Source organism: Gorilla gorilla, chromosome 8 (genome assembly GCF_029281585.2).
Source record: "Gorilla gorilla gorilla isolate KB3781 chromosome 8, NHGRI_mGorGor1-v2.1_pri, whole genome shotgun sequence".
Classification (NCBI taxonomy): Eukaryota; Metazoa; Chordata; class Mammalia; order Primates; family Hominidae; genus Gorilla; species Gorilla gorilla.
This window is the reverse complement of record NC_073232.2, coordinates 113845893-113873716: the sequence shown is the minus strand read 5'-3', so window position 1 is coordinate 113873716 and position 27824 is coordinate 113845893. Positions and strand designations below refer to the sequence as shown.

General features: G+C 48.4%; 2 protein-coding genes across 15 annotated transcripts in view; one reads left to right on the top strand and one right to left on the bottom strand.

Annotated features, from left to right (window-relative positions):
* DPCD (deleted in primary ciliary dyskinesia homolog (mouse)) overlaps nt 1–27824 on the bottom strand; it is a 39214-nt gene that overhangs the window by 3068 nt on the left and 8322 nt on the right. The window contains exons 1-4 of one of the 3 annotated variants that reach the window (XM_004049987.3): nt 18250–18388; nt 11822–11902; nt 5729–5853; nt 5255–5388 (exon numbers count right to left, since the gene is read on the bottom strand). In XM_004049987.3, the coding sequence (XP_004050035.1) occupies nt 5255–5388; nt 5729–5853; nt 11822–11902; nt 18250–18313 (404 nt within the window). In that variant the 5' untranslated portion in view covers nt 18314–18388. Of the gene's footprint in view, nt 1–1382; nt 1456–5254; nt 5389–5728; nt 5854–11821; nt 11903–18249; nt 18389–27824 lie in introns of those variants that run through there. The other 2 variants (XM_063710435.1, XM_019035187.2) reach the window with 2 other exon arrangements.
* POLL (DNA polymerase lambda) lies at nt 18373–27748 on the top strand. Of its 12 annotated transcripts, none has more exons than XM_055352777.2 (9): nt 18373–18767; nt 19253–19413; nt 20481–20775; nt 21159–21321; nt 21718–22035; nt 22944–23117; nt 23734–23862; nt 26214–26382; nt 26813–27748. In XM_055352777.2, the coding sequence occupies exons 2-9, from the start codon at nt 19299–19301 to the stop codon at nt 27175–27177; spliced, it is 1728 nt and encodes a 575-aa protein (XP_055208752.2). In that variant the 5' UTR covers nt 18373–18767; nt 19253–19298; the 3' UTR covers nt 27178–27748. The 12 variants fall into 12 exon arrangements, with proteins under 12 accessions (XP_055208752.2, XP_055208753.2, XP_018890727.2 ...); XM_055352778.2 differs by having other exon boundaries at nt 18379–18448; nt 19277–19413; XM_019035182.3 differs by having other exon boundaries at nt 18379–18448.

The following is a 27824-nucleotide window of genomic DNA, read 5'->3' as shown; positions in this document are numbered from 1 at the left end:
CCTGTAATCCCAGCACTTTGGGAGGCTGAGGTGGGAGGATCACTCGAGGCCAGGAGTTCAAGACCAGCCTGGGCAACATAGCGAGACCCTATCTCTACAAAAAATTAAAAGAAAAGGATGAAGAAGAAACAAGGCCTCCAGATGCAGTGGCTCACTCCTGTAATCCCAGCATTTTGGGAGGCCGAGGTGGGCAGATCACTTGAGGCCAGGAGTTCAAGACCAGCCTGGCCAACATGGTGAAACCCTGTCTCTACTAAAAGCACAAAACTTAGCCAGGCGTGGTAGCGGCACCTGTAGTCCTAGCTACTTGGGAGGCTGAGGCAGGAGAATCACTTGAACCCAGGGGTGGAGGTTGCAGTGAGCCAAGATCGCGCCACTGCACTCCAGCCTGGGCAACAGAGCTAGACTCCATCTCAAAAAAAGAAACAAGGCCATATCCCTGCTGATCAGACCTTGTTTTGTTTCTGCTAAAAGATGAACCCTTACAGCAGGATAGTTCCCTGGCTTCCTGCAGATGCCCCGCTCTCCCCCATTCCCACCTCCCTTCAATGTTCTATTTCAGCCATACAATGAAAGATGACATTTTAAAAGCTTATTCTGTGCCAGGTTCTAAACACATTTAATTGTCAAAACAACTCTCTCAGGTTGGTTACTTCTATTACCCACTTTTAAACAAAAGGAAACTGAGGCCCAGAAAAGTTAGATATCTTGCCCAACTCACAAAGCTGGTAAACAGAGAAGCCCGTATTAAAGTGAGAATTCCCCAAATCTCCTGACACCTCCATGTCTCCACATTCTCACCACAAAGTAATAGCCCGCCATAGTCTAGATTATTTGCATTTGTCCAATGATGGGGCAGATATTGAGGTGGGAGGTGGGGATGTTCAACAATGAACAGGTTGTCTCCCCTGGGGTCTGAACACTCTGCGGGTCCCCTGGGTACTCTCTCCAACACATCAGTGGCCTTCCTTTCTGAATGTCAAAAGTCTTCAAAAGATGTATGTGGAAGTAAAGGCTTGTAGCAGAACTCCTGGCCCTGCCTTGTGACCCCAGACAGGTCACTTAATTTCTGGGCCTCAGTTTCCACATTCCTTCTTCGAATAAAAGAGCTGCACTAGATGAACTTGAAGTCAATGTCAAAGGGCCTAGAACAGGCCAACTCTGTACCTGTCTTCTCCCTGTTCGACAGACGACTCCTCCATTTTGACTATTTCAGAAATGATCTACTGCCTCCCACCACTCTCTACTGTATCCCCTCCCCAATCCAGCCTTTCAACCCAAAAGGGCACCAGAGGCCAGGCCCTCAGAGGGAGAGAGACTCTGGAGGCTGAAGGCAGGAGCAGGGCTGCTGTGGACAATCACTTGGGTCATGCCTCACATACCTCAGAGGGGGTGCCATGCACACCTGCACACCGCATGGCCAGAGGGGTCCAGAGAAGCCTACAACCAGTCCGCCTTTAGAAAAGCAGCAAGCAAATCTTCTTAAACATCAAGGCGCTGGGCAAACTTGGCACCCCCACCCACAGTCGCCCCCTGCTAGACAGTCACAATCACACACACATACTAAAGGCTCTCGGCCCCACCAAAGAGAAGCCTGTTTAATCCAGAGTTTCTTAAACTTATTTAACCACAGAATCCTTTTTTCTAGTGAAGCCTATTAACACCTCCCACAGTGTTAGTATCACCGATGTCAAATCAGCCAAGCTCTCCTCAGATTCCAATTTCCAAAGAACTGTTGAGGACCTGCTTCACGCCAGCCATTGTGCTGGCCTGTACATATATGATTTCATCAAATTCCCCAAAATCTGTGAAGTAGCTGTGAGTCTTCTCTGATAGATGAGGAAACCTTGCCTAAATTCTACAGCTAACAGTGGCAGAGGCCAGATTTAACCCAACAACTTCTCACTCCTGCACCCTGGCTCATTCCACTTACAGCGGCCAACTTCCAGGCTGAGGCTAGGAGCCCTCTTTCTGCACAAACGTTATTATCAGGAATAGATGGTCCAACACTGGGATCCTGGAAAAGCACTTTTTTCCTTCCCTGATTCATCCCTCACTAATATGTGAGGCCAAGGACATGATACACTACAATCAGTTCCTTCAAGTAAAGTCACCAACCCAGCTCTTCAGAGACAAGGCAAGTATGGGTAAAGAAACTCTGGCTTTGGTCAGTAACCACATTCCAGAATATTAGAACTGGGGCAGGTATGGAACCTCCAGGTGAAGGAAGAGGTCAAATCAGAGAGAAATGCCATGATGTGGTGGAAAGTGCAGATGTCTGGGTATCAAGAGAGACAGTCACTAACTTTCAGCAAGCTGGTTCATCATGCTGACTTTATATATACATTTATATAATCATCTATAACACAAGAATAAAAGTATGGATCCTGTCCACCTCCTGATAGAATGATGATCAGAAAACAGATTTTAAATGTACTATATCCTTAAAAAGCTAAACACTGTGGAAGGGAGTAGCCATTGAGTTTTTGGCTTCTGACCAGAGGCCACACTTCCCCGCCTGCCAGAATGGCCACCCTGGTCTGGGTGTGGTGGCTCATGCTTGTAATCTCAGCACTTCAGGAGGCCAAGGCAGGAGGATCACTTGAGCCCAGGATTTTGAGAGCAGCTTGGGCAAAATGGAGAGACCCTCAACGCTACAAAAAATTGTTTAAACTTGGCCAGATTGGGTGGTATGCGCCTATAGTCCCAGCTTCTCAGGAGGATGAGGCAGGAGGATCCCTTGAGCCCAGGCGTTCAAAGCTACAGTGAGCTATGATTGTGCAAGAAGTGGACTCTAGCCTGGGCAATAGGGCAAGACTCCATCTCTTTTTTTTTGAGATGGAGTCTCACTCTGTCACCCAGGCTGGAGTGCAATGGCATGATCTTGGCTCACTGCAACCTCTACCTCCTGGATTCAAGCGATTCTCCTTCCTCAGCCTCCCGAGTAGCTGGGACTACAGGCATGCACCACTACGCCTGGCTAATTTTTGTATTTTTAGAGAGACAGGGTTTCGCCATGTTGGCCAGGCTGGTCTCGAACTCCTGACCTCAGATGATCCACCTGCCTTGGCCTCCCAGAGTGCTGGGATTACAGGCGTGAGCCACTGCGCCCGGCCAAGACTCCATCTCTTAAAAAAAAATAAAATAAATAAAAATAAAAATAAAAAAGAATGTCTATGCAGGCTGTAACCCTTGATCACAAATAAATCTCTCCCTTCCAAATTAATAATAATAATAATAAAGGAATACCCATTGAGTTCTATATAATTAATGGGAGGAAAGGTATAAAATACATTCTTCCAGGTAGAAGGTAAAAATGCCACTAGGTTCGGGAACGATCTGGCTAAGGGTTCAGCGGCCTCTAGGTTACCTCCCAACAGAAAGACCTGAGGAGGGCAGGGATGAGCCAGGCTGGGACACTGGACCAGAGGCTCAGTGTGGGTTCCAAAGTGGGCCCTGGAACACTCTTCTGTCCTCTATGGGAATCCAACCCTCAGCCCTGCCCCTCCAGGGGCATCACTCCCATCCCACCTGGCCTCACCCATCATTTCAAAAATGTCCAACAACCCCCGCTTGCCTTGAGAGCTAGCCTGGGCCTCCAGCCATGGAGCTCCTGGCCAACAGCGCCACCTATGGCTGGATGTGCGCAGGAGATGGGACCCAGAGGATATGCTGGCAGATGAATTTTCTGGTGAGCTAGCTAGCCTCTTCCTCACTCCCTGGTAATCACATTTCTGTCTGATATCTGTATTCGACAGTGACCTCTGGGGGACAAAAAAGAGGCAGCAGCCAGCTTCACAAAGTGCTGGGCTGCAGATTCAAGTGCTATCAGAAGCACTTTTGTTTCCAGTTTGGACCCAAGGCCTCTTCCACCAGGGAATGCTTGCTGAAGCATGGAGTTTGTTCTCCTACAGGCAATTTCTCTGTTGTCTGAAATTGCTAAATTCCACTTTAGGCAGTGACTCCTGTTAATGATGAGAACAATAACGGGAATAAACTGCCTCTTATCTGAGGGCTTCAAAGTGCTTTATAAACACAAACCCTTATTATTATGACTTTATAGACAAGGCCCACTGCAGTGGCTGCTGGCTGCATGTACAGCAATAATCCTGAAATTAATTCATCCATCTCCACCCTTTCCCCTGTCCTCTTAACCCTGCCAAAGCAATGGGATATGGGGGTCACAAGAGGATGGCAGCACCCAGGGCTGCGATGGGGGAGTCTGGGAGCTACCCTGCTTCCCTGTGGGCCTCGTGAGCCTGAGGGAGATGGAAGGGGAGACTGGCACCACATCACCTGAGGAGATGCACAAGGAGCTGTGTCCCCATTACTGCATGTAAAGCAAGAGATGGGTGGGGGCATCCCCATGAGGCATGTTGAATGGCTTCACAGGCTGCAGACAGGTAACTTATAAAACCTCCCATCTTGATGCCCAAATCTATTTTGTGGGAGTTGTCCCTAGACTGTATTCTCTCTAGCCCAGGTCAAGATTGATTCATTTCAGGGCCATTCCCTTCAGGCCTCACACAGGGCATTGTTCTTCTCCTGTGATCAGTCAGGGCTCCAGAAACCTAAATGAGATCAACGCATTTCCAAAATGGAAATGCACTGTGGCCACCTTCTGTCCTTTCAACCCCTGCAGTCTGCCTCCCCTCTAGGGGACCACAAAGGGAAGTTGAGTACCCCTTTTGAAGCATTATGCAAGAGACTTCCAAGCGGCCCAAGCATCTGCCCCACTGTCAGTCTGGGGAGGGATTAGGTTTACTGCTGCCCAGTCTGCTTGAAACTGCTGTCAAGTACTGCTTTAAAGGACTGTCACTGCCACTTCAGACAGGGGTGCCTTCCAAGCTATGGCTCCCTGCCAGCTCTGACAGTGATGTCACCAGGCCACCCTTACCAAGGCCTGGATCCAGTCAGGAGACCAAGGTCATAATAACCTTTCAGCAGAACCACCTGAGACCACAAGTTAATGGTCGTGTGATTTCCCTCATCATCTCATTCATTCAACAAATATTTACTGAGCCCCTATCTATGCCAGGTACTATACTAGATACTCATTCAAGTTTCTCTTCCCTGATGGAGCTGATTACATTATTCAGGTCGGTCCTGCAGAGAGGAAGCCCTTCCAATACCTGGAAGCAGAAGGGCTTCCTCTCTGCAGGACCGGCCTGAATAATGATCCTAACCCGAGAACAAACCCCACCCTACACCCTGCTCATACGGAAGCACACAGGGTGCCTTCCACGCTACTCACTTCTTGTTGGTTGTTCTGACAATGATGCAGCGCTCCTTCTGGTCCACACAGACACTATAGACATCCTTAGGATAGGGGAGGTTTCGAATCCGCCACTGGAAACTCATCTTGGTGTCCTTGCGCATGAAGATAGGCTGCAGAAGGCAAATCCAACTCGAGGACTGTTCCTGGGGAAGGGAAGGCTCCACCCTCATCAGAGCTCTACCCCGGGGCACAACAAGACCCTCAGCTCTTCTCCACTGCTCCCCTCTGATGCTGCTATTGCTACAACACTCCAGGCCCTGAGCGCCCGCCCTGGGACGATCAAGCCAAAATGTCTGTATTCATTCAAACAAACATTTATAGAGTGCTGTGTCCAGGTGGCACACTGGAGGCAAGGAGGTGAACAAGACATGGTCCCTGCCCTCAAGAGCCAGCAGCCCACAGCCCACCCCCACCTCAGTCCGTGCAAGACACCTGGACAGATGGACGTACATTGGCATTGCTTTCCTTGATGAGTTCAGGCCCCAGGTTCCCTGCTCCTAGGGGCGCTGGGTCTCCTACTTCAAGCTGCCACTGGCCCATGGCTCCCAGGGCACTTTTCACACGCCACTTTCTCACTGGGGAGAGAAGCAAGCATCAGGATGAGAGTGAAGAGAGGGTCTCTGCTCTTTTCTGCTGAATCACCGGCACCACACTAGGTAACCAGCACAAGATGAAAGTGGGAGTCGTTGGGCCTTTACTCTCAGCTTTGTTAATCTAAGGAGGGACCTCACAACTTCTGAAATTTCAGTAGAGCATTTCAACATTAGACAGCCCTCAAAGCGCATCTCATGGGTGCTCAGGCAAAAGGAACTGGAATGAAGCTCTGAGAAGAGCCAAGTGGAGTCAAGAAACCCTCAGGTGTGGCTTCAAGCAAGGAGAAGATGTGAAGATTAGGAAAGGTTTGTTTCTGGTAATGCAGAAAATTTGGATCCCTAAAAGGAGTTGAAGCACACTTTTTCCCTCAAAAACATGCAGAGGAAAAAATAATTAAGAGGGTGAAAGCTGTTGGGCAGGTCTGTATCATGATTCAGAAAGTCCAAATATAGAAATTCACTCTTTTCAGGTATACCTTGCTTAAAAAAAAAAGAAAAAAGCAAAAACAAAAAAAACGCTCCAAAGCTGCATTTAAACAAAATCGTAGGCACATGCCATATTTTAAATGCATGGTTTATAAAAGATCTAATGTGAATTTTTTGTAAAAGGGAATCCTTCTAGAATGCAAATAACCATCTCTATTTTACCTTGTTTCATAACCCAGATGCTTGCATAAGATTTTAAGGCACATATATTATGAAAATTATAAATCAAGAAACTAGTTGAATGGACTACCTGAAAACCCCTGCTGAGATTTTCATTTTCAGGAACCATGCAGTCCATCACTGCAGGGGGATCTTTTCTGAGCCATGACCTCCTATCCCCCAGTTCCTTTCCCTTCCTGCTGCATTTGGAATCCGGGGGCTGCCCACTATGGTATCCTCCAGCCTGAGGAGCCCAGTTGGTGCTAAACACCAGCAGCCTCTGTAGCTGTTTAAGGAGCTAAACAACTCAAAAAGTGCATAGTACTCAGTTACAGTTGTTTCTGTTTGTGTCTTTTTCCAGGTAGGAGTTGAGAGCTACAATCAGGTTCTCAGCACTAGGCAGCCGGCGGTTTTACTTTAGACCTTTTGAGCAGCTGTGTCAAATCCAAACGCCCTCACCACTACAAGTAAGGCACACAAGCTGAACACAAAAGTGTGCTGTAAAATTAGAATTTTCCCTTAAATATGTGCTTTTATAAGGTCTGCTGCATTCTGCAGTGTGATTTTATTACCTCTTAGGGCCAAAAATTCTCCCTAGAAACACATTTCCAAGTTTATAATGAAAATTAATAAGGAAGAGTAAAACTTGGAAATATGCTTTATAGGCAACTTTTTTTCCCCCACAAATACTTCTCTCTTAAGTGAACGGACTGTGACCAGGAGTATATCCAAATCTATTCAGTGTTAATACCTCACTTCACTGGAAGCAGCCTTCTGGGGGCCTCTGTCACAGTCGCAAACTCAGAAGTGACAAATGCCTCCGAGCAGCAGCTTATTATGAAAAGATCCATGTACCCTACTCTATACTATAGGAAAGATCCCTCTCAGATTCTCGCTCAGACTAGGTATAAAATGCTGTGTGTAGAATAAGGCAGGATATTACTTTTTTTCTCAGGCATATTGACAATGGTATCGGGGACAACTCACACTGGACGGCAGTGTCAGAACCACATAAACACTTGGGACCATTTAGTGTAAGGGCAAACAAGCACCCTTAGACTCCAATGGTGCCACTTTATAATAGAACACAACCATCACAGATTTTAAAGGTGGAAGTTCCTTTAGAAAGCATCTACTCCAGGCCAGGCGTGGTGGCTCATGCCTGTAATCCCAGTACTTTGGGAGGCCAAGGCGGGCAGATCACCTGAGGGAGTTCGAGACCAGCCTGGCCAACATGGAGAAACCCCGTCTCTACTAAAAATAAAACATTAGCTGGGTGTGGTGGCACACGCCTGTAGTCCCAGCTACTGGGGAGGCTGAGGCAGGAGAATCACTCGAACCTGGGAGGTGGAGGCTGCGGTGAGCTGAGATCGTGCCATTGCACTCCAGCCTGGGCAACAAGAGTGAAACTCCGTCAAAAAAAAAAAAAAAAGAAAGCATCTACCCAATGTCTGTATTTTTAAAATGAGAAATAGCATTTTTTCCCTGACTGCTCTCTTTCAACCCTTGCCACTACTCTCTAGGAAACAGAGTATGAAGAATTACTGAGGCTCAAGGAAACAATCTTACAAATGCCACGGCTAAACTCCAGGTCTCCTAACTCCAAATCCAGAATTTGAATTATTAATAAAACTTTATTCTGAAAGTGTTCAATAAGCACATGTAATATTTTGAAAGGTTTCTGTTTTTTTTTTTAAGTAGCTCAATTTATTTTTTATATTTGGCCTTTAAAGGGTAAGCTTTGATTATCTGAAAAAGTAAATTATGAGGACTACCTCACTACCTAGGGCTGGATAACTGAGGTGCCCCTGTAAGTCACGGGCCTTGCTAAAATGGGTGTCCTAATGCATAATAATGCACCAAGGTGGCCTGGAGGGACGACAACCACCCCACGGTTTTCTGTGCACTTTTACTGCAAAAAATTTTGAGTTTTACACAGAAAACTTCCCAAGAAGTACTCAAAGAAGGAAGAAAGTCAGCTGCTGATTTCCTTACTTCTGACCTTAAAAACCACTCAGGGAACCTGACACCTCTGGCTGCTTCACCTTTATTTTTTGTTTAAACACCTTGAGAATTAAATTCTTTGTTAGAATGTAGAAGAAAGTCTCCTTTCCCATTCCCTCTAGAGATAAGACCCAATAAAAGACTTTGGGGAAGTCCTTCTTATTTTTCCTATGCACAAGTGCATGGGTGTGAACACACATGTACAAATGCACACTTTGTCTTGTCTTTCTTGTCCCCGTCTTTGTTCCTGAACTCAAGGACGGCTCCTGCGGCAACAGAAGACTGTTTCCACCTGCTGTCACTCTGATTTGATTATATGTTAAACCCAAACTGGTGTGAGGCAGCTTCCCCGGACGCTGTCATATCTTCCCAGCTGAGCCCCAGCCAGACCTTGGAAAAGAGACTTTCCACCCCGGTGAAGGGTCTGATGGGGAATATATAAAGGAGGTGGCGCCTGGGGGCTTTTTCCTGTCAGCAGGAAGCAGGCTGATGTCCCAGACTGCTGAAAGGAGGCCCCATCTTTCAGGTGGGCTGGAAAGTAGAAGTCCTAAAGGCCTCTTTCCCCAAAGCTCCAAACCCTGGCCCACTTCCAGTGTGGATAATTACATTCCCCTTCCCTAAATACTCCCTGCAGCTTAAACTGGATGCAGGATTCTTCTTTTCTGCCTTAAAACACTGCAACACTGCTATGTGGCAATTAAACAGCTGCCATGTCCCATCCCAGAGGAGGCCGAAGGGAATCGAGTGGGTCATTTATAAAGCCAGTGAAGTGCTCGGGGATGAAAGTGCTCAATATCCTCCAAATGCAGCCTGGGGTGGTTAGGCTGGCGGTCAAATACCAAAGCAGATTAAGTCGGTAATCCGAATGTAATCGCTGGGGGATGGCCTGCCCTTCAGCCTCAGCCCCCTTGGACATGCTGTGTTCTTCTCAGGCTGGTTTGATGTTCCGATCATTGTTGTGGGGCCTTCAGTTTTTTCCTCTATGAATACATGCAGCAATCATTGTGGGGGGTGGGAATGAATAGCACTGAGAGGGTAGGAAAAAAACAGGACACTAACATGCTTATTAACACCGACGGGAGGAACTCTGTCCCAGACTGACGCACACCTATTAGCAATTCTTCCTCTGTAAATTACTTTGAATTTTTCTAACAGAAAACCGGTTTGGCTAATTATCAAATTTGTATACTTAGCTAGAAAAATGGAAACTATTCCTATTTATTGCCACAAAAACCATGTCCCTACTTTACTTCATAGAATGCACAAGCAAAACCCAGCTGAACCCCTGGGATTATTTATACTTAAAAATTAATAATGGAGAGTATTTTGCCAGGGCAGCAGTGGTGGATAGGAAGAAGAGTAAGAAAAAGATCTGCTGTTCTAGAGCTGGGCCCAGTGGCTCAAGTGAGGTCCTCCTGTCTGCCCATCAGTCCACACTCAGGCCTTTCTGGGGAAAGAAAAACAGTAAGAAGAAAAGAAAGTTGGATTTAAGTATTCTCAACTCCCAGCACTATGTTGTTGAGGACTAAAGCATGGGCTCTTAATTGGACAGAACTAGGCTTAAATCCTGGCTTAGAAACTAGCTACATAATTCTCAACAAGGTGCTTAACCTCTTTGAGCTTCCATTTTTTCCAAATGTAAAATGGAGACAAGAGTATCTACCTCATAGGGCTTTAATGAGGACGAGTAAATGAGGTAATTCACATAGAGCACTTAGCATGGTGCCCAGTAAGAGTCACGCTATTAATATCATTATTAGGTCAACTTTAGCCAAACAGTGTTCTCCTGTGAACAGTCTTCTCCATTTCTGCTTTTAAGAAAGAGGAGTTTGGAAGCCATGGTCTATTCCCCACCTGCCACTAGAAGTGACAGGTTAATGAGGGATATCAGGGCACATGGTGCTACAAATGAAGAAACCTGGACTTGTTTTTAATTTCAGTTTCATGTCCAAGCACAACAAAGAGGCCTGGGTTTTATTTGTTTGTTCTTACAGCCACAGCAGCTATAGCTGTTTTATTTGGTCTGTGTGGAGGAGTAGAGAAGTGACACGGGGGGGCTGGGAGTGAGGAGCTGCGGCTACTCTCTGGCCTGGTTATGGTGGTGGCTAGTCCACGTGACCTCTGCTTTCATAAGTTCTCCCCTGTTAGGCATTCCAAAGCTGTCATCCCCTGGGAGCACTATAAATTACAATGCATTGTGAGGATATTACTACTGTATTGGTTTCCACCGAATCAGTGTCATATGCTAAACACATCAAGATTTTTAATAGCACCAGACTAAACCAACTGGGACTGGAGCCCAAGCAGCTCATAATAAGGAGGGATCAACACTTCACTGTGTGACTGAACATGCGCAGGACAAACATTTTAAGACTGGAGACTGAGGGAATGCAAGCCAGTGTAATCCATGTTGTCGGTTCTAGACATTTATGAGCTGTCAGAAAAAAGGAAAAAGAAATTCCCTCACCAATACTACCTGTCGATCAGGCCCAGGAAGAAATTAAAGCCAAGAATAATGACAAGAAAATAAACCAGCCCGTGATTCCATCATTGGTCTTAGCATTTCAGATGGAACTTAATAAAGAGACCAACTCCCACTGCTGACAGCCTTGGGCCCTGGGTCAAAGAGCCAGCCACCTAGCTCTGGGAAGCTGGTTAATGCTGATGTGCACACCTGGGAACAGAGTGGACAAATCAAATAATTCCCAGAAATCTGAGCTGGAGTCCCTACCCATGAGCCTGTTCTTAGAGGAAAGGCGCTGCAGGAATGAAAGTGACCATGCTGCAAAATCACTGTTTTGACCCTCTTTGACTGAGATGTTCTTCAAGATAAGGACCATATTTTATAGTGTTGCCTTTGAGGCAAGCTCAGAAGCTCTGCCTCTGATACTCGCTTGCTCCTGGTGTGGCTTTAGAAAACAAAACAAACAAACAAAAAAACAAGGAAAAACAAATTGTGGTGAAAGTCTGCCCTTATCCCTCCAAACCTACAAGGCTCACTTCCAATACCACCTCCTCTGTAAAGTTTTTTCCCAACTGTTTCTCTACATCTTAGAATTACTCACTCTCTCATTTGTCTGGGGTGAGGGGTGGGGATGAATTTTACTGGTCAAAAGGACTCGCACTCCACTTTTGGTGCCCAGATTATGCTCAGGAACATTGTTGTCTCGAGGGCTTCAGTCTCTCCCAGCTTCTACATTTGATCTGGGCTCCTACCTCAAGCCTAAGGCTAGGAGTGTTCACTGTGCTTATGTCAGCCCCAAGTATTACTAAAGGCCCACAGGGAGCCTCTGTCACTTACCAAGTAGTTCACTCGTCTTCTCGTCATATTCTTCAGCCATTTCCTTGCCGTCTGGGAATAAATAGTGAACCTTCCTTCTCCCTGTGCACAAAACAGAGAATGCCTTACCTCAAAGTCTCCCCTTGCCCTGCCCCTTGCAGATCAAGGGGCCTACCTGGGAAACAGTGCCAGCCTTGGGAGTACTGAGGAACCCAGCCAGGACCTCCCCAAACTCCTTGCCAACCACCACCCACCATTACTTTAAAACATGTCCTGAGACTCTCTCCCTTTCTGAAGCTTTCCTTGAACATCTTTGCCCTGCTGTTTCCTCTACCAGCAACAGCTCCATACTTTTTCCTATCTGTGGAACTCTTCTTTGCCCTTCAAAATCCAGCTCAAATGTCACTTCCACTGGGAAGTCTTCCTCCACTATCACCTCCAGCCACCTTGGTAGGATTAATCACATCCTCATGTGTGCCTCCCTAATGTTTTACTCGTATCCATAGTGGAGCATTTACTACATACCATGATACTTTTAAAAGCATTTGTCTTCCCATGAATGACATCGTATTTATCTCTCTCCCCACTTCCTAAAACCAAACCTATGTGTTCAGGACATTGAATTGGGTTTCCTGACCAAGCACTCCCTCTAGCCATGCCAGTGCCCTGCCTTCTTCTGCATATCTCCAGGCCATTCCTATCACACAGTAACACAATGTTAAGTCCCCATGTATTTTCTGCATGGCACTTACTTTGGTTATGATTTTACATCTATTTATGTGACTCTTTGATTATTGCCTATCTCTTCTACTAGATAGGAGGGGTTTTATCCCCATGCTACGGTTTCCTAAAGACCAAGTGTGGCTCCTGGCATATACTAGGAGCTCAACTAAATACTGATTGAAAGGATGAATAAACACTGATGCACTATCCGTTGAAAGAACAGAAGAAACTAAGGGAGGCCAGGAGTTCAAGACCAGCCTGGCCAACATGGTGAAACCCCTCTCTACTAAAAATACAAAAAAGTTAGCTGGGCATGGTGGTAGGTGCCTGTAGTCCCAGCTACTCAGGAGTCTGAGGCAGGAGAATTGCTTGAACCCGGGAGGCAGAGGTTTCAGTGAGCTGAGATTGCACCACTGCACTCCAGCCTGGGCAACAGAGTGAGACTCTGTCTAAAAAAAAGAAGAAGAAACTAAGGGAGTCTCCTAGCCCAATTCCTCTACCCCTGGAGCATTTGCTTAAGAGTGGCTATGTAATTTCCCCTTTCTTTTTATAGGTAGGGAAGTAGATACAGGCAGACTCCTCAGTAAAACTAGTAACAGAGCACTAACATCCAGTAGACAAGTACCCTACGTATGCTTGACGAATAAGAGCCCCAAGGTGCCTTTTTCCTGTCCAATTCATTTCTCTGGGATACGGTTCCCTTGAGCCATTCCTAATCTGTATTCTGCATAAACTCACCCCTAAATTTGCAGGGCCTCTAGCAGAGCCCTAGGTTATACCACCCTTAATCATTTGGATGGCTCACAGGCATTAGAAAGGGCTCTCCTGTCAGGAGCGGGATCCAAGGTACTGCCTGGGAGGAGCTGAGGGGGTCTTGCCTGACCATCTTCTCCCCTTGGCATCCAGCCTTGAGTCCAGGCAGGATGCAGCGCTTACTAAATCCAGGCATTTCACATGTCTTATCAAATTTAATTCTCACAATAATCCTATGTGTTTTCATTACCTGTATTTCATAGATGAGGAAAAGTGAGGGTTTTTGTTTGTTTGTTTGTTTGTTTTTTGACAGAGTCTCACTCTGTCGCCAGGCTGGAGTGCAGTGGTGTGATCTCGGCTCACTGCAACCTCTGCCTCCTGGGTTTAAGCAATTCTCCTGCCTCAGCCTCCTGAGTAGTTGGGACTACAGGTGAATGCTACCACACTCAGCTAATTTTTGTATTTTTAGTAGACACAGGGCTTCACCATTTTTGGCTAGGATGGTTTCAATCTCCTGAGCTCGTGATCTGCCCACCTCAGCCTCCCAAAGGGCTGGGATTACAGGCGTGAGCCACCACGCCCGGCCAACTGAGGCTTTTTTTTTAGAGAGTCTCGCTCTGTTGCCGAGGCTGGAGTGCAGTGGTGTGATCTCGGCTCACTGCAACCTCTGCCTCCCGGGCTCAAGTGATCCTCCACCTCAGACTCCCGAGTAGCTGGGACCATGGTTGCACACCACCATGCCCAGCTAATTTTTAAATTTCTTTGTAGAGATGGGGTCTTACTATGTTACCCAGACTGATCTCAAACTCCTGAGCTCAAGTGATCCTCCTGCCTTGGCCTCTCAAAGTGTTGAGAATACAGGTGTGAGCCACCACGCCTGGCCCTTAACTTTGTTTAAAGTGGGTTTTCCCAAACAAGTGTTTTTGTTTTTTAAGAGTGTCTGGCTATGTTCCCTAGGCTGGAGTGCAGTGGCTATTCACAGGCATGATTATAGCACACTACAGCCTCAAACTTCTGGCCTCAAGTGAGCTTCCTGCCTCAGTTTCCCCAGTAGCTGGGATTACAGGTGCCCAACACAGGTGTTTAGTTTTTATAAAGCCAACTATACATTTTCTTTCTTTGTGGTTACTGCCTTAGAAGTTGCACTCAGAGCATCTTCCCTTACCCAATGATTATTCGATACTTATCTATACTTTGTTTTAATAGTATATTTATTCTAGAAATAAATGTATATATAAATTATTAAGTATATTAGTATATTTTTGCAAAAGAAAAATAACTGTGAGTGTATGCATGAAATAATATAGAAGTTTGTGTATAAAAATATAAATTATGGGCTGGGCGAGGCGGCTCACGCCTGTAATCTCAGCCCTTTGGGAAGCCGAGGCAGGCGGATCACCTAAGGTCTGGAGTTCGAGACCAGCCTTGTTAACATGGTGAAACCCCGTCTCTACTAAAAATTAAAAAAAAAATTAGCCGGGCTTGGTGGCGGGCGCCTATAATCCCAGCTACTCAGGAGACTGAGATAGGAGAATCGCTTGAACCCAGCAGGCAAAGGTTGCAGTGTGCCGAGATTGCGCCATTGCACTCCAGTTTGGGCAACAAGAGTGAAACTTGTCTCAAAAAAAAAAGTAAATTATGATTATCTGGGTGGTAATATTATATTTGACTTCTTTATTTTTCATATTTCCACAATGAATGTAATTATTTCTTAAAAAAAAAAGTAAAATGGAGTCTCATTATCCAGTCCAAGATATCAATAGCCATGATTCTTGGTGGAATGGAGTAACCCCCCCCCACTCCCCACACCCCTCCTACACACCCAGGGGTAAATCTGCAGGTTGATAAGGCTTAACCACATATGCAATACTGAGTTGTTTTTCAGTCTGGGGATAGGGTGGAATCTTAACAATATCATTTTGTGATGCTACTAACAAAAGAACTTAACAAAATCCTGGCTGATAAAGTATTTGTTTAAAAACTTCTGTGACCAAAAAGAGTGAAAGCAGGGACTCAAGTGGATATTTGTATACTCATGTTCAGAGCAGCATTATCCACAATACCCAAAAGGTGGAAGCAACCCAGGTGTCCATCAACAGATGAATAAATAAACAGAATGCAGTGTAGACATACAATGGGATATCACTCAGCCTTAAAAAGGAGCAAAATTTTGACACATGCTACAATATCCATACCTCTGTGCCCACCTCTTCCAGGCACAGCCCTTGGTCCTTGCTCTATCTCCCCTAAAAACACAGGGAACATTTAGAGGTTTACTTTACGAATGATATTACAGCTGGAAAGGACCTCAGACATAACAATCGTAGCCCATCCACTTCATTTTACAGATGAGGAAAGTGAGATCCAAACAAGTAAAGGGGCCAACTAGAGATCCTGTGGTGAATTAATGGCACAGCTGGAAGCAGCCAACTGTGGCAACATGGATGAACCTTGAAGCGTTACACTAAGTGAAATACGCCAGTTACAGAAAGACAAATATTGTATGATTCCACTTAGATGAGGTTCCTAGAGCAGTCAAATTCATAGACAGAAAGTAGAATGGTGGTTGCCAGGGGATGGGAGGAGGAGGGAATGAGGAGTCGGCGTTTGGTGGGTACAGAATTTCACTTGAGCTGAGTGTAGTGGCACATGCCTGTAGTCCCAGCTATTCAAGAGGCTGAGGTGGGAGGACTACATGAGCCTAGGAGTTCAAGGCTGCAGTGAGCTATGATCGTACCCCACAGCCTGGGTGACAGAGCAAGACCCTGTCTCTAAAAAAAAAAAAAAAAAAAAAAAAAGAATTTCCGTTGAGAAAGATTAAAAAGTTCTGAAGATGGTGGTGATAGTTGCACAACAATGTGAATGTACTTAATGCCACAGAACTGTAACACTTAAAAATGATTAAAATGCTAAATTCTGTTATGTATTTATTACCACAATAAAAACAAAAACCACTGTCCTATGAGAAAATGTCCTAAATCTTTAGCAAGGCATAAGAGATCACAATATGTCCCAACTTATCTGTCATCTGTCTTCATTTTCCACAACTTCCCCTCATTGCTCCTTGAGAAAAGGGACCTTTTTATTCTCCCTTCCATCCTGGCACCTAGAATAGTACCTGACATAGTTATAGGTGGTTTGTTCTGACTGAGTGACTGCTTTAACATTACTAAACATTTTGTTATTCCTCTAGTAATCAGGCACGTACCTTCACACCTTCACATAGGGTCCTTATATGTGAGTCGTTCTTTGAATAGCTATCCCCTCTTCTTCACTCAGCAAACGCCTATTAATTCTTTTTTTTTTTTTTTTTCAGTTTTTTTGAGACAGGGTCTCGCTGTGTCGCCCAAGCTGGAGTGCACTGGCATGATCTCGGCTCACTGCTGCGTCTACCTCGCTGGCTCAAGCGATCCTCTGGCCTCAGCCACCACAAGTAGCTGGGACTACAGGCATGTGCCATGATGCACGGCTTATTTATTTTTTTGTCTGAGACACAGTCTCACTCACTCTGTCACCCAGGCTGGAATGCAGTGGTGCGATCTCAGTTCACTGCAACCTCCATCTCCCGGGTTCAAGTGATTCTCCTGCCTCAGCCTCCAGAGTAGCTGGAATTACGGGTGCGCACCACCACGCCTGGCTAATTTTTTTGTATTTTTAGTAGAGATGGGGTTTCATCATGTTGGCTAGGCTGGTCTCGAACTCCTGGCCTCAAGGGATCCGCCCACTCGGCCTCCCAACATGCTGGGATTACAGGCGTGAACCACCACATCCGGCCATAATTTCCGTATTTTTTGTAGAGATGAGGTTTGGCCATGTTGCCCAAGCTGGTCTCGAACTCCTGAGCTCAAATGATCAGCCCACTTTGGCCTCCCAGAGTGCTGGAATTACGGGCGTGAGCCACTGTGCCTGACCTTATTAATTCTTTAGGACCCAGAAACATCATCACTTCTGTTGGGTCTTCCTCCAAAGAGATGTCACTTACACCTTCACTCTTTCCTACCATTTTATACAAGACTACAACCTCTATTTAACCCTTCTTATTATTTAAGTACATGTTTTTCCCAACCACTCTGAGTCCTGGGACAACATATCTTTTTCTTTCTGTTCTAGTTTAGAGCTTGGCACATAGTAAAAGTCTTCCTAAATGTTGCACGAACGAGTAAATGATTTTAATTTCCACAAACTACAGGCTTCCCTGATTGGCCTCTGCCTGTGAACATGAGTCACCAGCTGTTATCTTGAAAGCCTCAGGAACTTCAGACGCAGTTCATCCTGGCTACCCAGTGGGTCCAGAAAGGACCCAAGTGCACAAAGGGGCCGGCATCGGCCAATCCTAGGGTGGGGAAAAGTTAGGTATCCATGCCCCTGTGCCCACTTCTTCCAGGCACAGCCCTTGGTTCTTGCTCTAGCTCCCCTAAAGACACAGAAAACATTTAGAAGTTCACTTAACAAAAATATTACAGCTGGAAAGGACCTCAAGAGATAACAATGGTAGTCCATCCACTTCATTTTACACATGAGGAAAGTGAGGCCCAAACAAGTAAAGGAGCCGACTGGAGCGCCCGTGGTGAATTAATGGCACAGTCGGAACTAGAGCCCAGGCCTCTCTCTTCTCTAAAGTCTAAAACATTCTTGGATTTCAGTTTCCTCTTCTGTAAAACGGGGTGAAAATTAGCCTCTCAGGACAGTGGTGAGGAGCAAATGAGATAATGAATGTAAAAGAAATTACTATATTAGCAACAGAACTCAGAGCGGAGCGAGATGGTGTAGAGGAATCTAAGGGGTGTCCGGAGACATGTGTTCCAGTCATGTCATCTCTGTGAACCTCAGTCTCCTCATCTGCAAATGCAGGACCTGGCCCGGCTGACCGCCGAGACCCTTCCAGCTCTGCCGACCCAGGCCCTGAGGCCCTTCCGGGAGGGCCGGACCCTGAGGGAAAAAAACGAAGGAGCCCGTGGGGACCCTCGAGTTACCGTCCTGCAGCAGCGCAGTCTTCTGGGCTGTCCGCAGACTCTCCAACCAGCCCGTCACCGCCATCTTTCCCCTGCTAAGCAGCACGCCCAGCCGCTGCCATGGCAACCGTTCCACTGAGGGTCACTTCCGGCTGACTCGGAAGCTATTCTGGCCATTTGCCCTCCTTCCCCCCTTCGTCCGCTCTCATTGGCTCTGCTGGTAAGTGGTCTATTCTTGCCCACCCCCGGGTGACTAGCTTGGCCAGTAGTCGACCCCACCCGGGGACCGACTCTGGGGGTTGGAGAGACTCTTGGGGCCGGGGTCGGGCACTCCAGCTTTCTTCTAGCCCCGAGCTGGGATTCCCTGGCCTGCGCCAGCTGCGTACACGGCGAGTACACCGCACCTGCCCGGGACTTCACCCGCAGCTGCGAGACTCCTCCATTCCCGGAGGGCTCCCCACACCTGCTGCGGCCGTGCCCCATCTCCCCACAGCTGCGGCGCTGAGCACCCCCATGTCGAGAGGCTGAGACCAGGACAGGTGCAGGGCGTTCCCACTCACCCCCGAAAGTCCTCCTCCTCAGGTTTTCCTCTGCGAGTCTGTGTTGGAGGTAGAGAAATAGTATGTGGGGTTTATGTGCAGGTCCTCCCCAGGCTCCGCTCCATCCCCTAAAGCTCCATTTCCTAGCCCAGCATCCCATTTGGTAAAGCCCTTCGAAGTGGGCCGCAGCAGGGTTGTGCTGAATCTTTAGCGCAACCCCTCTGAGGAATGGTGTCGTTTCCTACTCCTCAAAAGTACCCCCGATGGCCCCAGCCTTCCCCTCATTTCCCGTAATACTCCAACTTCGAAAGGCTGGGGAGTGTGAAGCTAGGCTAAACCACTGAAGTTTAACCGGGTTTGAAGAGACCCCCTCTCCCCACCCGCTTCCCCAAACTGGGCTGCTACCCCCAAAGCCTGGTCAGGAAAGACCCTACCTCCATAGGCAAAGGGGTTGGAGGGCCTCAATTCTGGATTTCCACGTGCAGCAGCCCTGACCAACCCTCCAATAGGCCGGGATCCAGCCATACTTCAATGGATCCCAGGGGTATCTTGAAGGCATTTCCCAAGCGGAAGAAAATTCATGCTGATGCATCATCAAAAGTACTTGCAAAGATTCCCAGGAGGGAAGAGGGAGAAGAAGCAGAAGGTGAGCTGACCCAGTCTCAGAACCCTCGTGTGCTTGAACCCTCAGCCTTCATGTGCTTCAGCCCTACGTTTTTTATGTGCAGAATCAGATATTGGAGCTGACTCTGCCTGTCCAGGGCCTGCAGGTCTGTTTGTATCTACCTTGTACTAAGCTTGGTCCTGGGTCTTGGACAGGCTATTTGCTATGTTACCTTCTTTTCTACCCAAAGACCTCTATCCATCAGAAAAGACTCCCTGGGCCCTCAGGGAATGACCAGTATAATTTTTGCCCTGAGGACTGGGACAGAAACCCCCCTCCATTACCCAGGCTTGTTGTTAGTTGTTTTGCAGCCAAATTGGCAAATAATGGCAGAGGCTTTGTCGGGTCTGTCAGACTGTAAGGGCAAGAAACGCGCTTTGTTGAAAGAATAAATGATAAAGGATTCAAAGTATGGAGAGAGGCTGGGTGCGGTGGCTCATGCCTGTAATCTCAGCACTTTGGGAGGCCGAGGCAGGCAGATCACCTGTGCTCAGGAGTTCGAGACCAGCTTGGGCAACATGGCGAAACCCTGTCTCTACTAAAAATACAAAAAATTAGCCAGGCGTGGTGGCACACACCGGTAATCCCAGCTACTTGGGAGGCTGAGGCATGAGAATCACTTGAACTTGGGAGATGGAGGTTGCAGTGAGCCAAGATGATGCCACTGTACTCCAGCCTGGGCGACAGAGTGAGACTGTCTCCAAACAAAAACAAAACAAAAGAAAACAAAACAAACAAAAAACAAGAAGGGAGGAGGCATTCATTCAACAAATATTTACAGGTTACTTACAATGTGCCAGACACTTCTAGATTGCACCAAGGAACAGGACGTATGAAAATCCTTGTCCCTTACATTCAAGTGCTGGCCTGTGAGAAAATTTGTTATATGTAGAAGGAAAGCTGTCTGGATGGAAGGGAAATGCTTATTTTCAGGGTAGGGGACTCTGAACACGTCATTCAGATCATGTTAGAAGTTATGTCATGGCCAGGGGGTGGCAGATAAAAATTAAAAAGTTACAACAGTAGTCATCTGGATGTTCCTTCCACAGAGTGGCTGAGCTCCCTTCGGGCCCATGTTGTGCGCACTGGCATTGGACGAGCCCGGGCAGAACTCTTTGAGAAGCAGATTGTTCAGCATGGCGGCCAGCTATGCCCTGCCCAGGGCCCAGGTGTCACTCACATTGTGGTGGATGAAGGCATGGACTATGAGCGAGCCCTCCGCCTTCTCAGACTACCCCAGCTGCCCCCGGGTGCTCAGCTGGTGAAGTCAGCCTGGCTGAGCTTGTGCCTTCAGGAGAGGAGGCTGGTGGATGTAGCTGGATTCAGCATCTTCATCCCCAGTAGGTGGGCTGATCCCAGTCTTTTTTTCAAATGTTTTCTAGTAGCATCTTGAGCTCTTTTCTTGAATTCTTAAAAATAACTATCATTAATTAAAAAATTAGCCAGGCATGGTGGGGTGTGCCTGTAGTCCCAGCTATAACAGGTTTAGGTGGGAGGATTGATTGAGCCAGGGAGGTTAAGGCTGCAGTGAGCCTTGATCGTACCACTGTACTCCAGCCTGGGTGACAGAGCAAGACCCTGTCTCAAGAGAAACTCCAAAAACCTCAAAAAACTCATTTTCTTAATTGGACACACTGGGAAACCAAGTATTTCAGAGTACAGAAGGACTGGGGACACATACAGGGTGAGAGCTTTGGTGTCTTAACCTCCCATCACCATCCCCACAGGTACTTGGACCAGCCACAGCCCAGCAAGGCAGAGCAGGATGCTTCTATTCCTCCTGGCACCCATGAGGCCCTGCTTCAGACAGCCCTTTCTCCTCCTCCTCCTCCCACCAGGCCTGTGTCTCCTCCCCAAAAGGCAAAAGAGGCACCAAACACCCAAGCCCAGGTCAGGAGCCTCCCATCCCTCAGAACTCCCTTCCCCTAGGAAGCAGATCACAGAAATGGGGAGGGCCTGGTGGCTGTTCAGAAAGTCCCAGGCCCCTGAGAGAGGAGGGCTCTATTGTGAAGCCATTTAGCTCTTTCCAACACTCATCACTGCTGCATTCATCTAGGCCATATCTAACACATACCACTGGGGATCCTAGGGCTAGGCACTGCGTGGAGCCAAAGGGAACGTGGCCTCACACCCAAGGAGATCCAAGTCTGATGCAGAAGGCCCCGCCTCATTCTTAGGTCTGACTAGAAGACCCTCCCCCCGCACAAAGAAGATGACCCCCACCTTTAAGGATCCCTTCTCTTGGAGGACAAGAATTTATTGTTTTCTTTTCTTCTCTACCCCAAGCCCATCTCTGATGATGAAGCCAGTGATGGGGAAGAAACCCAGGTTAGCGCAGCTGATCTGGAAGCCCTCATCAGTGGCCACTACCCCACCTCCCTTGAGGGAGATTGTGAGCCTAGCCCAGCCCCTGCTGTCCTGGATAAGTGGGTCTGTGCACAGCCCTCAAGCCAGAAGGCGACCAATCACAACCTCCATATCACAGAGAAGCTGGAAGTTCTGGCCAAAGCCTACAGTGTTCAGGGAGACAAGTGGAGGGCCCTGGGCTATGCCAAGGCCATCAATGCCCTCAAGAGCTTCCATAAGCCTGTCACCTCGTACCAGGTACCCAGGGGCTAGAGTGGGAGGAGGGGTCTTTACTAGCCAGTGGTTAGTAACCCCAGTGGGGTTCAGGTACAGTGGGGTCTAGGACTTGCACAAAAGAAAAAAAAGGAAAATTGATGAAAGCAGATTGGCAAAATCTTGATAGTTGTTGAAGCTGGGAGATGTACGATACTTGGGGGTTATACGGATCTCTCTACTTTTGAATTTTTTTAACATAATTAAAAGTTTTTTATTTTTAATTTTGTTTATTTATTTATTTATTTATTCATTTATTTAGCAGAGATGGTGTTTTGCCGTGTTACCCAGGCTGGTCTTGAACTCCTGGGCTCAAGCAATCTACCCTCGGCTCAGCCCTGCAAAGTGCTGGGATTACAGCCATGAGCCCTTGTGTCCCGCCTAAAAAGTTGTTTAAAAGAAGTTTGGACTCTGAAGCCTAACAGACCAGGGTTTGAACTCTGGTTCCTGTCATTCACTAACTGTGTGACTCCAGACAAGTTACTTAAACTCTCAAAGCATCAGTTTTCTCATTAGTAAAAAGGGGCTACTATTAAATGAAATGGTCCCTGTAGCACAGGACCTGACATACAGTAAGCCCTCAGTAAATGTTAGCTCTTGCTGTTGGAATGATGATGATGGTGGTGGTGGTGGTGACTAATATCATCATTATTTTCTGCTTCTTACTGCTGGTCTCCATCCTTCTGGGAACCAAAAGACAAATTACCCAGCCCTCATTCTATCCAAAATTCTCATCTTCAACTACACCCAAGCTTTACATAGCCACACAGTTGCCAAGCAGCCAGGCTGGCTTTTATGCCAGCATCTGCTAGAGGAGTCAGCTTCCTTTCCACTGGCTCTACCTCTTCCATCTCCTCACTCTTCTTTCTTGCCTCTGCCTCCTCCTCCTCTAGGAGGCGTGCAGTATCCCTGGGATTGGGAAGCGGATGGCTGAGAAAATCATAGAGATCCTGGAGAGCGGGCATTTGCGGAAGCTGGACCATATCAGTGAGAGCGTGCCTGTCTTGGAGCTCTTCTCCAACATCTGGGGAGCTGGGACCAAGACTGCCCAGATGTGGTACCAACAGGTCACACCCTGGCTCAGCCCCTACTTCAGTTTTGCTGTGTCTCAGAGTTCCTGCCCCAGATGTGTGCTGTGCTCTGCCCCAGATCCCTATGCTGTGCTCTGATGGGAATGCACCCACAGTATAGGGGGACCATTTTTCAAGCGGACCAGGACTCATATAGACCCCTCAGCTCCCAGAACAGCCTTGTTGCTTGGTATCCTTAAGAAGGAGTAGACAGGGACAAGAAGTATGTTTCTCAGTCTCCCCAGACCAGCAAGGGCCTTCCTGAGGAGGCCAGGCCTTGACACTGTGTGTCTAGAGCAGTGGTTCCCAATCCTGGCTCTTCCCACAATCACCAGGGCAGCTTGGTAAGGATGAAGATGACAAGGTCCATCCTCAGACTGATGGAATCATGAACGAGTATCTTAGGATAGTGGCAGGGCTGGATGATGGCATGTTTCCCATACTCCCTGCCTTTCCCAAGTCCTGCTGAGTACAGACCCAACTGCCCCTAGGTTGGTCCTGCCTCTAGCCTTCCCTAGAGTCTGGGGCGATGGAAGCCTTGTGTGTGTGCTCACTCATGCCTCTTCATTGGTCCTGGATCCTTACAGCTTCCCATCTGGCTGCTTTTTTCCAGGGCTTCCGAAGTCTGGAAGACATCCACAGCCAGGCCTCCCTGACAACCCAGCAGGCCATCGGCCTGAAGCATTACAGTGACTTCCTGGAACGTATGCCCAGGGAGGAGGCTACAGAGATTGAGCAGACAGTAAGCAGGTGTCCCAGAGCAGTGAGGACAGCCAGGTCCTGCTCTAAGGTCTTGGGTCAAAGCCAAGAACCCCCAACTCCTCAGCTGGGGAGCACAGCAGGCAGAGGAAACTGTGGATCACCAGAGGTTGAGCACAGAGCAAGTTGAGACTGAAGCTCCAGGCCCAGAGGTGGGGGTGGGGGGGCTTTGGGAGGAAAGAGCTGTAACACCAGCCCTCTAGATTCTGGTTCTCAGTAGTCAGGCCTGTTAGGATTGGATTTGATTCTAGACTGATTGGTGTTAGGATTGGGTTAATGTTAGGGTTAGATTACAGGTGAATTATATCTGTATTGAGGTTAGGGTGGGTCAGGGCAGAGGGTTTTAATATTTTATTTTATCTTATTTTTTTTATTTCACCAACTTCTTTGAGAACCTGATGAAAACTGTGGACTGTTTTCCCCCCAAAATGCACAAATGTGCAAAGGTTTATGTCTTTTTCCAGATGTATGGACCTTCTAAAGCCCACGCAAGGCTGGCTCAGGATTTGGGGTAGAGTTGGTGTAAAAGCACAGTGTCAGTAGGATTTGGTTTGGGGTTGGAAGAAAGCTCCATCAAGATGGAGTTAAGACCAGGCACGGTGGCTTATGCCTTTAATCCCAGCACATTGGGAGAACAGGGTGGACAGATCATCTGAGCTCAGGAGCTCGAGACCAGCCTGGCCAACGTGGTGAAACCCTGTCTCTATAAAACATACAAAAATTTCCAGCCTGGCAAACATGGCGAAACCCCGTCTCTACTAAAAATACAAAAAAGTTAGCCGGGTGCCGTGGCTCATGCCTATAATCCCAGTTTCTTGGGAGGCTGAGGTGGGAGATTTGCTTGAACCTGGGAGGCGGAGGTTGCAGCAAGCCAAGATTGTGCCACTGCACTCTAGCCTGGACAACAGAGCAAGACTCTGTCTGAAAAAAAAAAAAAAAAGATTGAGTTAAAGTTAGGCTTTAATTAGGCGTAGGATTTTCTTAATGTTGGTTGCTTTTAAGTTAAGATTTGTAGTTGTCCAAGAAATAAGATTTGGGTTTGGTTTAGAGTTGGGTTAGCAATTAGGTTCATGTAAAAGCTAGATTAGAGAGACACTGGACTGCATTTAGGGCTAGATGTATCATTTGTTCAATGGGCATTAGGATTAGGAGCTGCTTGTAATAGGCAAGGTTTGCTCACTTTGGTCAGGGATTCTGATAGAGTGGGATCCCATGGAGACTGGCCCAGTTTGATTGAAATCAGCCTCCAGCTCCATTCCAGGCCACAAGGCTATGAGGCCGGTATGAGATGGATGGACAGGCCTCTTTGTCTGCCCATCACCAGGCCTTGGTGCTAGTGATGACACCGTCACTCAGCCATGGTATCCGGGCATGGAGAATGCCTCAGTCAGTACCCAGCCCATTGGAACAAAAGAGGCTTCCCACCTGGCCTCCTGTGCTCCCATTTAAGGGCTCCAGCTGTAGGAGTTTTGATGGGATTACTCACGTGGACCTCCTCCTTCCATTCTCTTGGGAGGCTCAAGAAGGGAGTAAGGGGATTAGCGGAGCCCTCCTGTCAGGATACTTGAGGTGTCCGGGGCCCCAGAATTCTCAGTGTCCTGGGGTGGAGGCGGGAGGCCATCTGCATATGAAAGAACCTCAGTGTCTCAGGGGTGGAGGCTAATGGGTTTATTTTTCCTCAGAGGGACAATCCTTCAGCTGGCAGTTGCTGTCTCAGCTCCCTCCCCACCAAGAAAGGATGTGGGTGTTGGCTCAGAACTGCCCCCTCTTTGCTTTCTTTCCTCTCCTTTCCCACGGGTGCAGCTGTATTTCTGTGCTCCACTTTCTCCTGGGCCTGGGCCTGGCGCATGCTGCCAGCCACCTGCTCAGGCCTCAAACCCCAGCTCACATATTCCAAACCTTTAGCTCCAAATCAGTAGATATCTGGGGCTGCCTAGACCTGGCTGAGGGCTTTCAGCACCTGGCCCCTTGTCCTAAGTGGAGTTTCACAGACCTGGGCACGTGGGCTGGGGCAGGGGCAGAGAGAGTCTGTGTCTCCCTAATCTTAAAGAGCTCCACGGGGCAAGCTCAGTGCCCACTCTCAGAAGCAGAGCCGGCACCTTCTCCCGTCTCTCCTCAGGCTTGCCTCCTGCACAGTGAGCTTTTTCTTCTCTCCTGTCCTAGCGAAGAGAAAGAACAGCAGCTCCCCAGGGTGGATTCCCCTGGGCTTGCAGCAGGCATCTGGAATGGGCATAAGCTGAGGGTGTGGGCCCGAGTCTGGGAAGGCCCTTGTGCTGCTGTGGGAGAGGAGCTCCCCACGCACGGCCCCTCACCTGTCACCGCTCTCTTTCCCAGGTCCAGAAAGCAGCCCAGGCCTTTAACTCCGGGCTGCTGTGTGTGGCATGTGGTTCATACCGACGGGGAAAGGCGACCTGTGGTGATGTCGACGTGCTCATCACTCACCCAGATGGCCGGTCCCACCGGGGTATCTTCAGCCGCCTCCTTGACAGTCTTCGGCAGCAAGGTATAAGCTCCATCTCTGGGTGAGCAGGTTGACAGAGGGCAGCACAGGTCTGGGGGCCCCCTCAGAGGGAGAACCTCAGAAGTTCCAGTCCTGAGGCAGGAAGCAGGGGAACAGTGCTTTGCCAGCATCCCATCTCTCTATCGGGGCCGGAATCCTCTCCAGGGAGAGATGGAACAGCCCCGCCACACCTACGTGGAGGTGCTTAGTGAACCCTGCAGGCCAAGTATCTCATCTGATCTTTCTGTGACACTATGGGGGAGATGGGAATTACTATCCATGTTTTACAGAAAAGGAGAAGGGCCCAGAGAGGGTAGTGTCACCCAGCTAATACCTGGGCAAGCCCCAGCTTAGACATCAGGAGAGACCTGGGAGGATGGGACAGCCCAGGCCTGGTTCCCTGCCCTCCCAGCAGTCCCCTCTGTTGGGCCAGGGTTCCTCACAGATGACTTGGTGAGCCAAGAGGAGAATGGTCAGCAACAGAAGTACTTGGGGGTGTGCCGGCTCCCAGGGCCAGAGTGGCGGCACCGGCGCCTGGACATCATCGTGGTGCCCTATAGCGAGTTTGCCTGTGCCCTGCTCTACTTCACTGGCTCTGCACACTTCAACCGCTCCATGCGAGCCCTGGCCAAGACCAAGGGCATGAGTCTGTCAGAACATGCCCTCAGCACCGCTGTGGTCCGGAACACCCATGGCTGCAAGGTGGGGTCTGGCCGAGTGCTGCCCACTCCCACTGAGAAGGATGTCTTCAGGCTCTTAGGCCTCCCCTACCGAGAACCTGCTGAGCGGGACTGGTGACCCATGGCTGGGGGTGCTGAGGAGAGCCGAGTTGGACTGGCTACCCCTCCTGGCCACCCAGTACTCCCTCCAGCCTCAGCTGGCTGAACCTTGCCGCTCCAACCACCAGCTTCCTCAGCAAGCAGGGCCCAGGGCTCTGGGCCTGAAGCAAGAGCCAGCCTGGCTCCCAGTGTCTGCCCGGCTCCCAGTGTCTGCCCAGCCCTCTCCCAGACAGGAGCAGGCTACCACCCCTTCTACCTCACCACTGCCCCTCGAAGAATTTTGCAAATGGCCCCTTGTCCCATTTTAAGCAGGAGCAGGTGGCTGGTTTGAAGCCCCAGGTATCCCCTTTCCCTGCTATGGGAAAGGCCAAGCTGCTGGGTGGGGACAGAAGCTGCAGGGGAGAGGGAAGCAGCCGTGCTGTCAACATCATCCGGCACCCTCTGGGGTAGGAGAACAGCCATTCCACACGTGTTCCCTCTATCCATCCTGCTTCCTGGGCAGCTGGTGGTGCTGGGAATGGGGTGCCCCAGCCTTGGTGAGGACGGTGTTGGGAGGCCCAGGGGCCCAGTAAAGTGCATTTGACATTGAACCTGCCTGGTGTCTGAGCTGCTGCAGCCTCTGGCTACCTTATTCCACCCAGGCAGGGATGACAGAGATGGGAACTG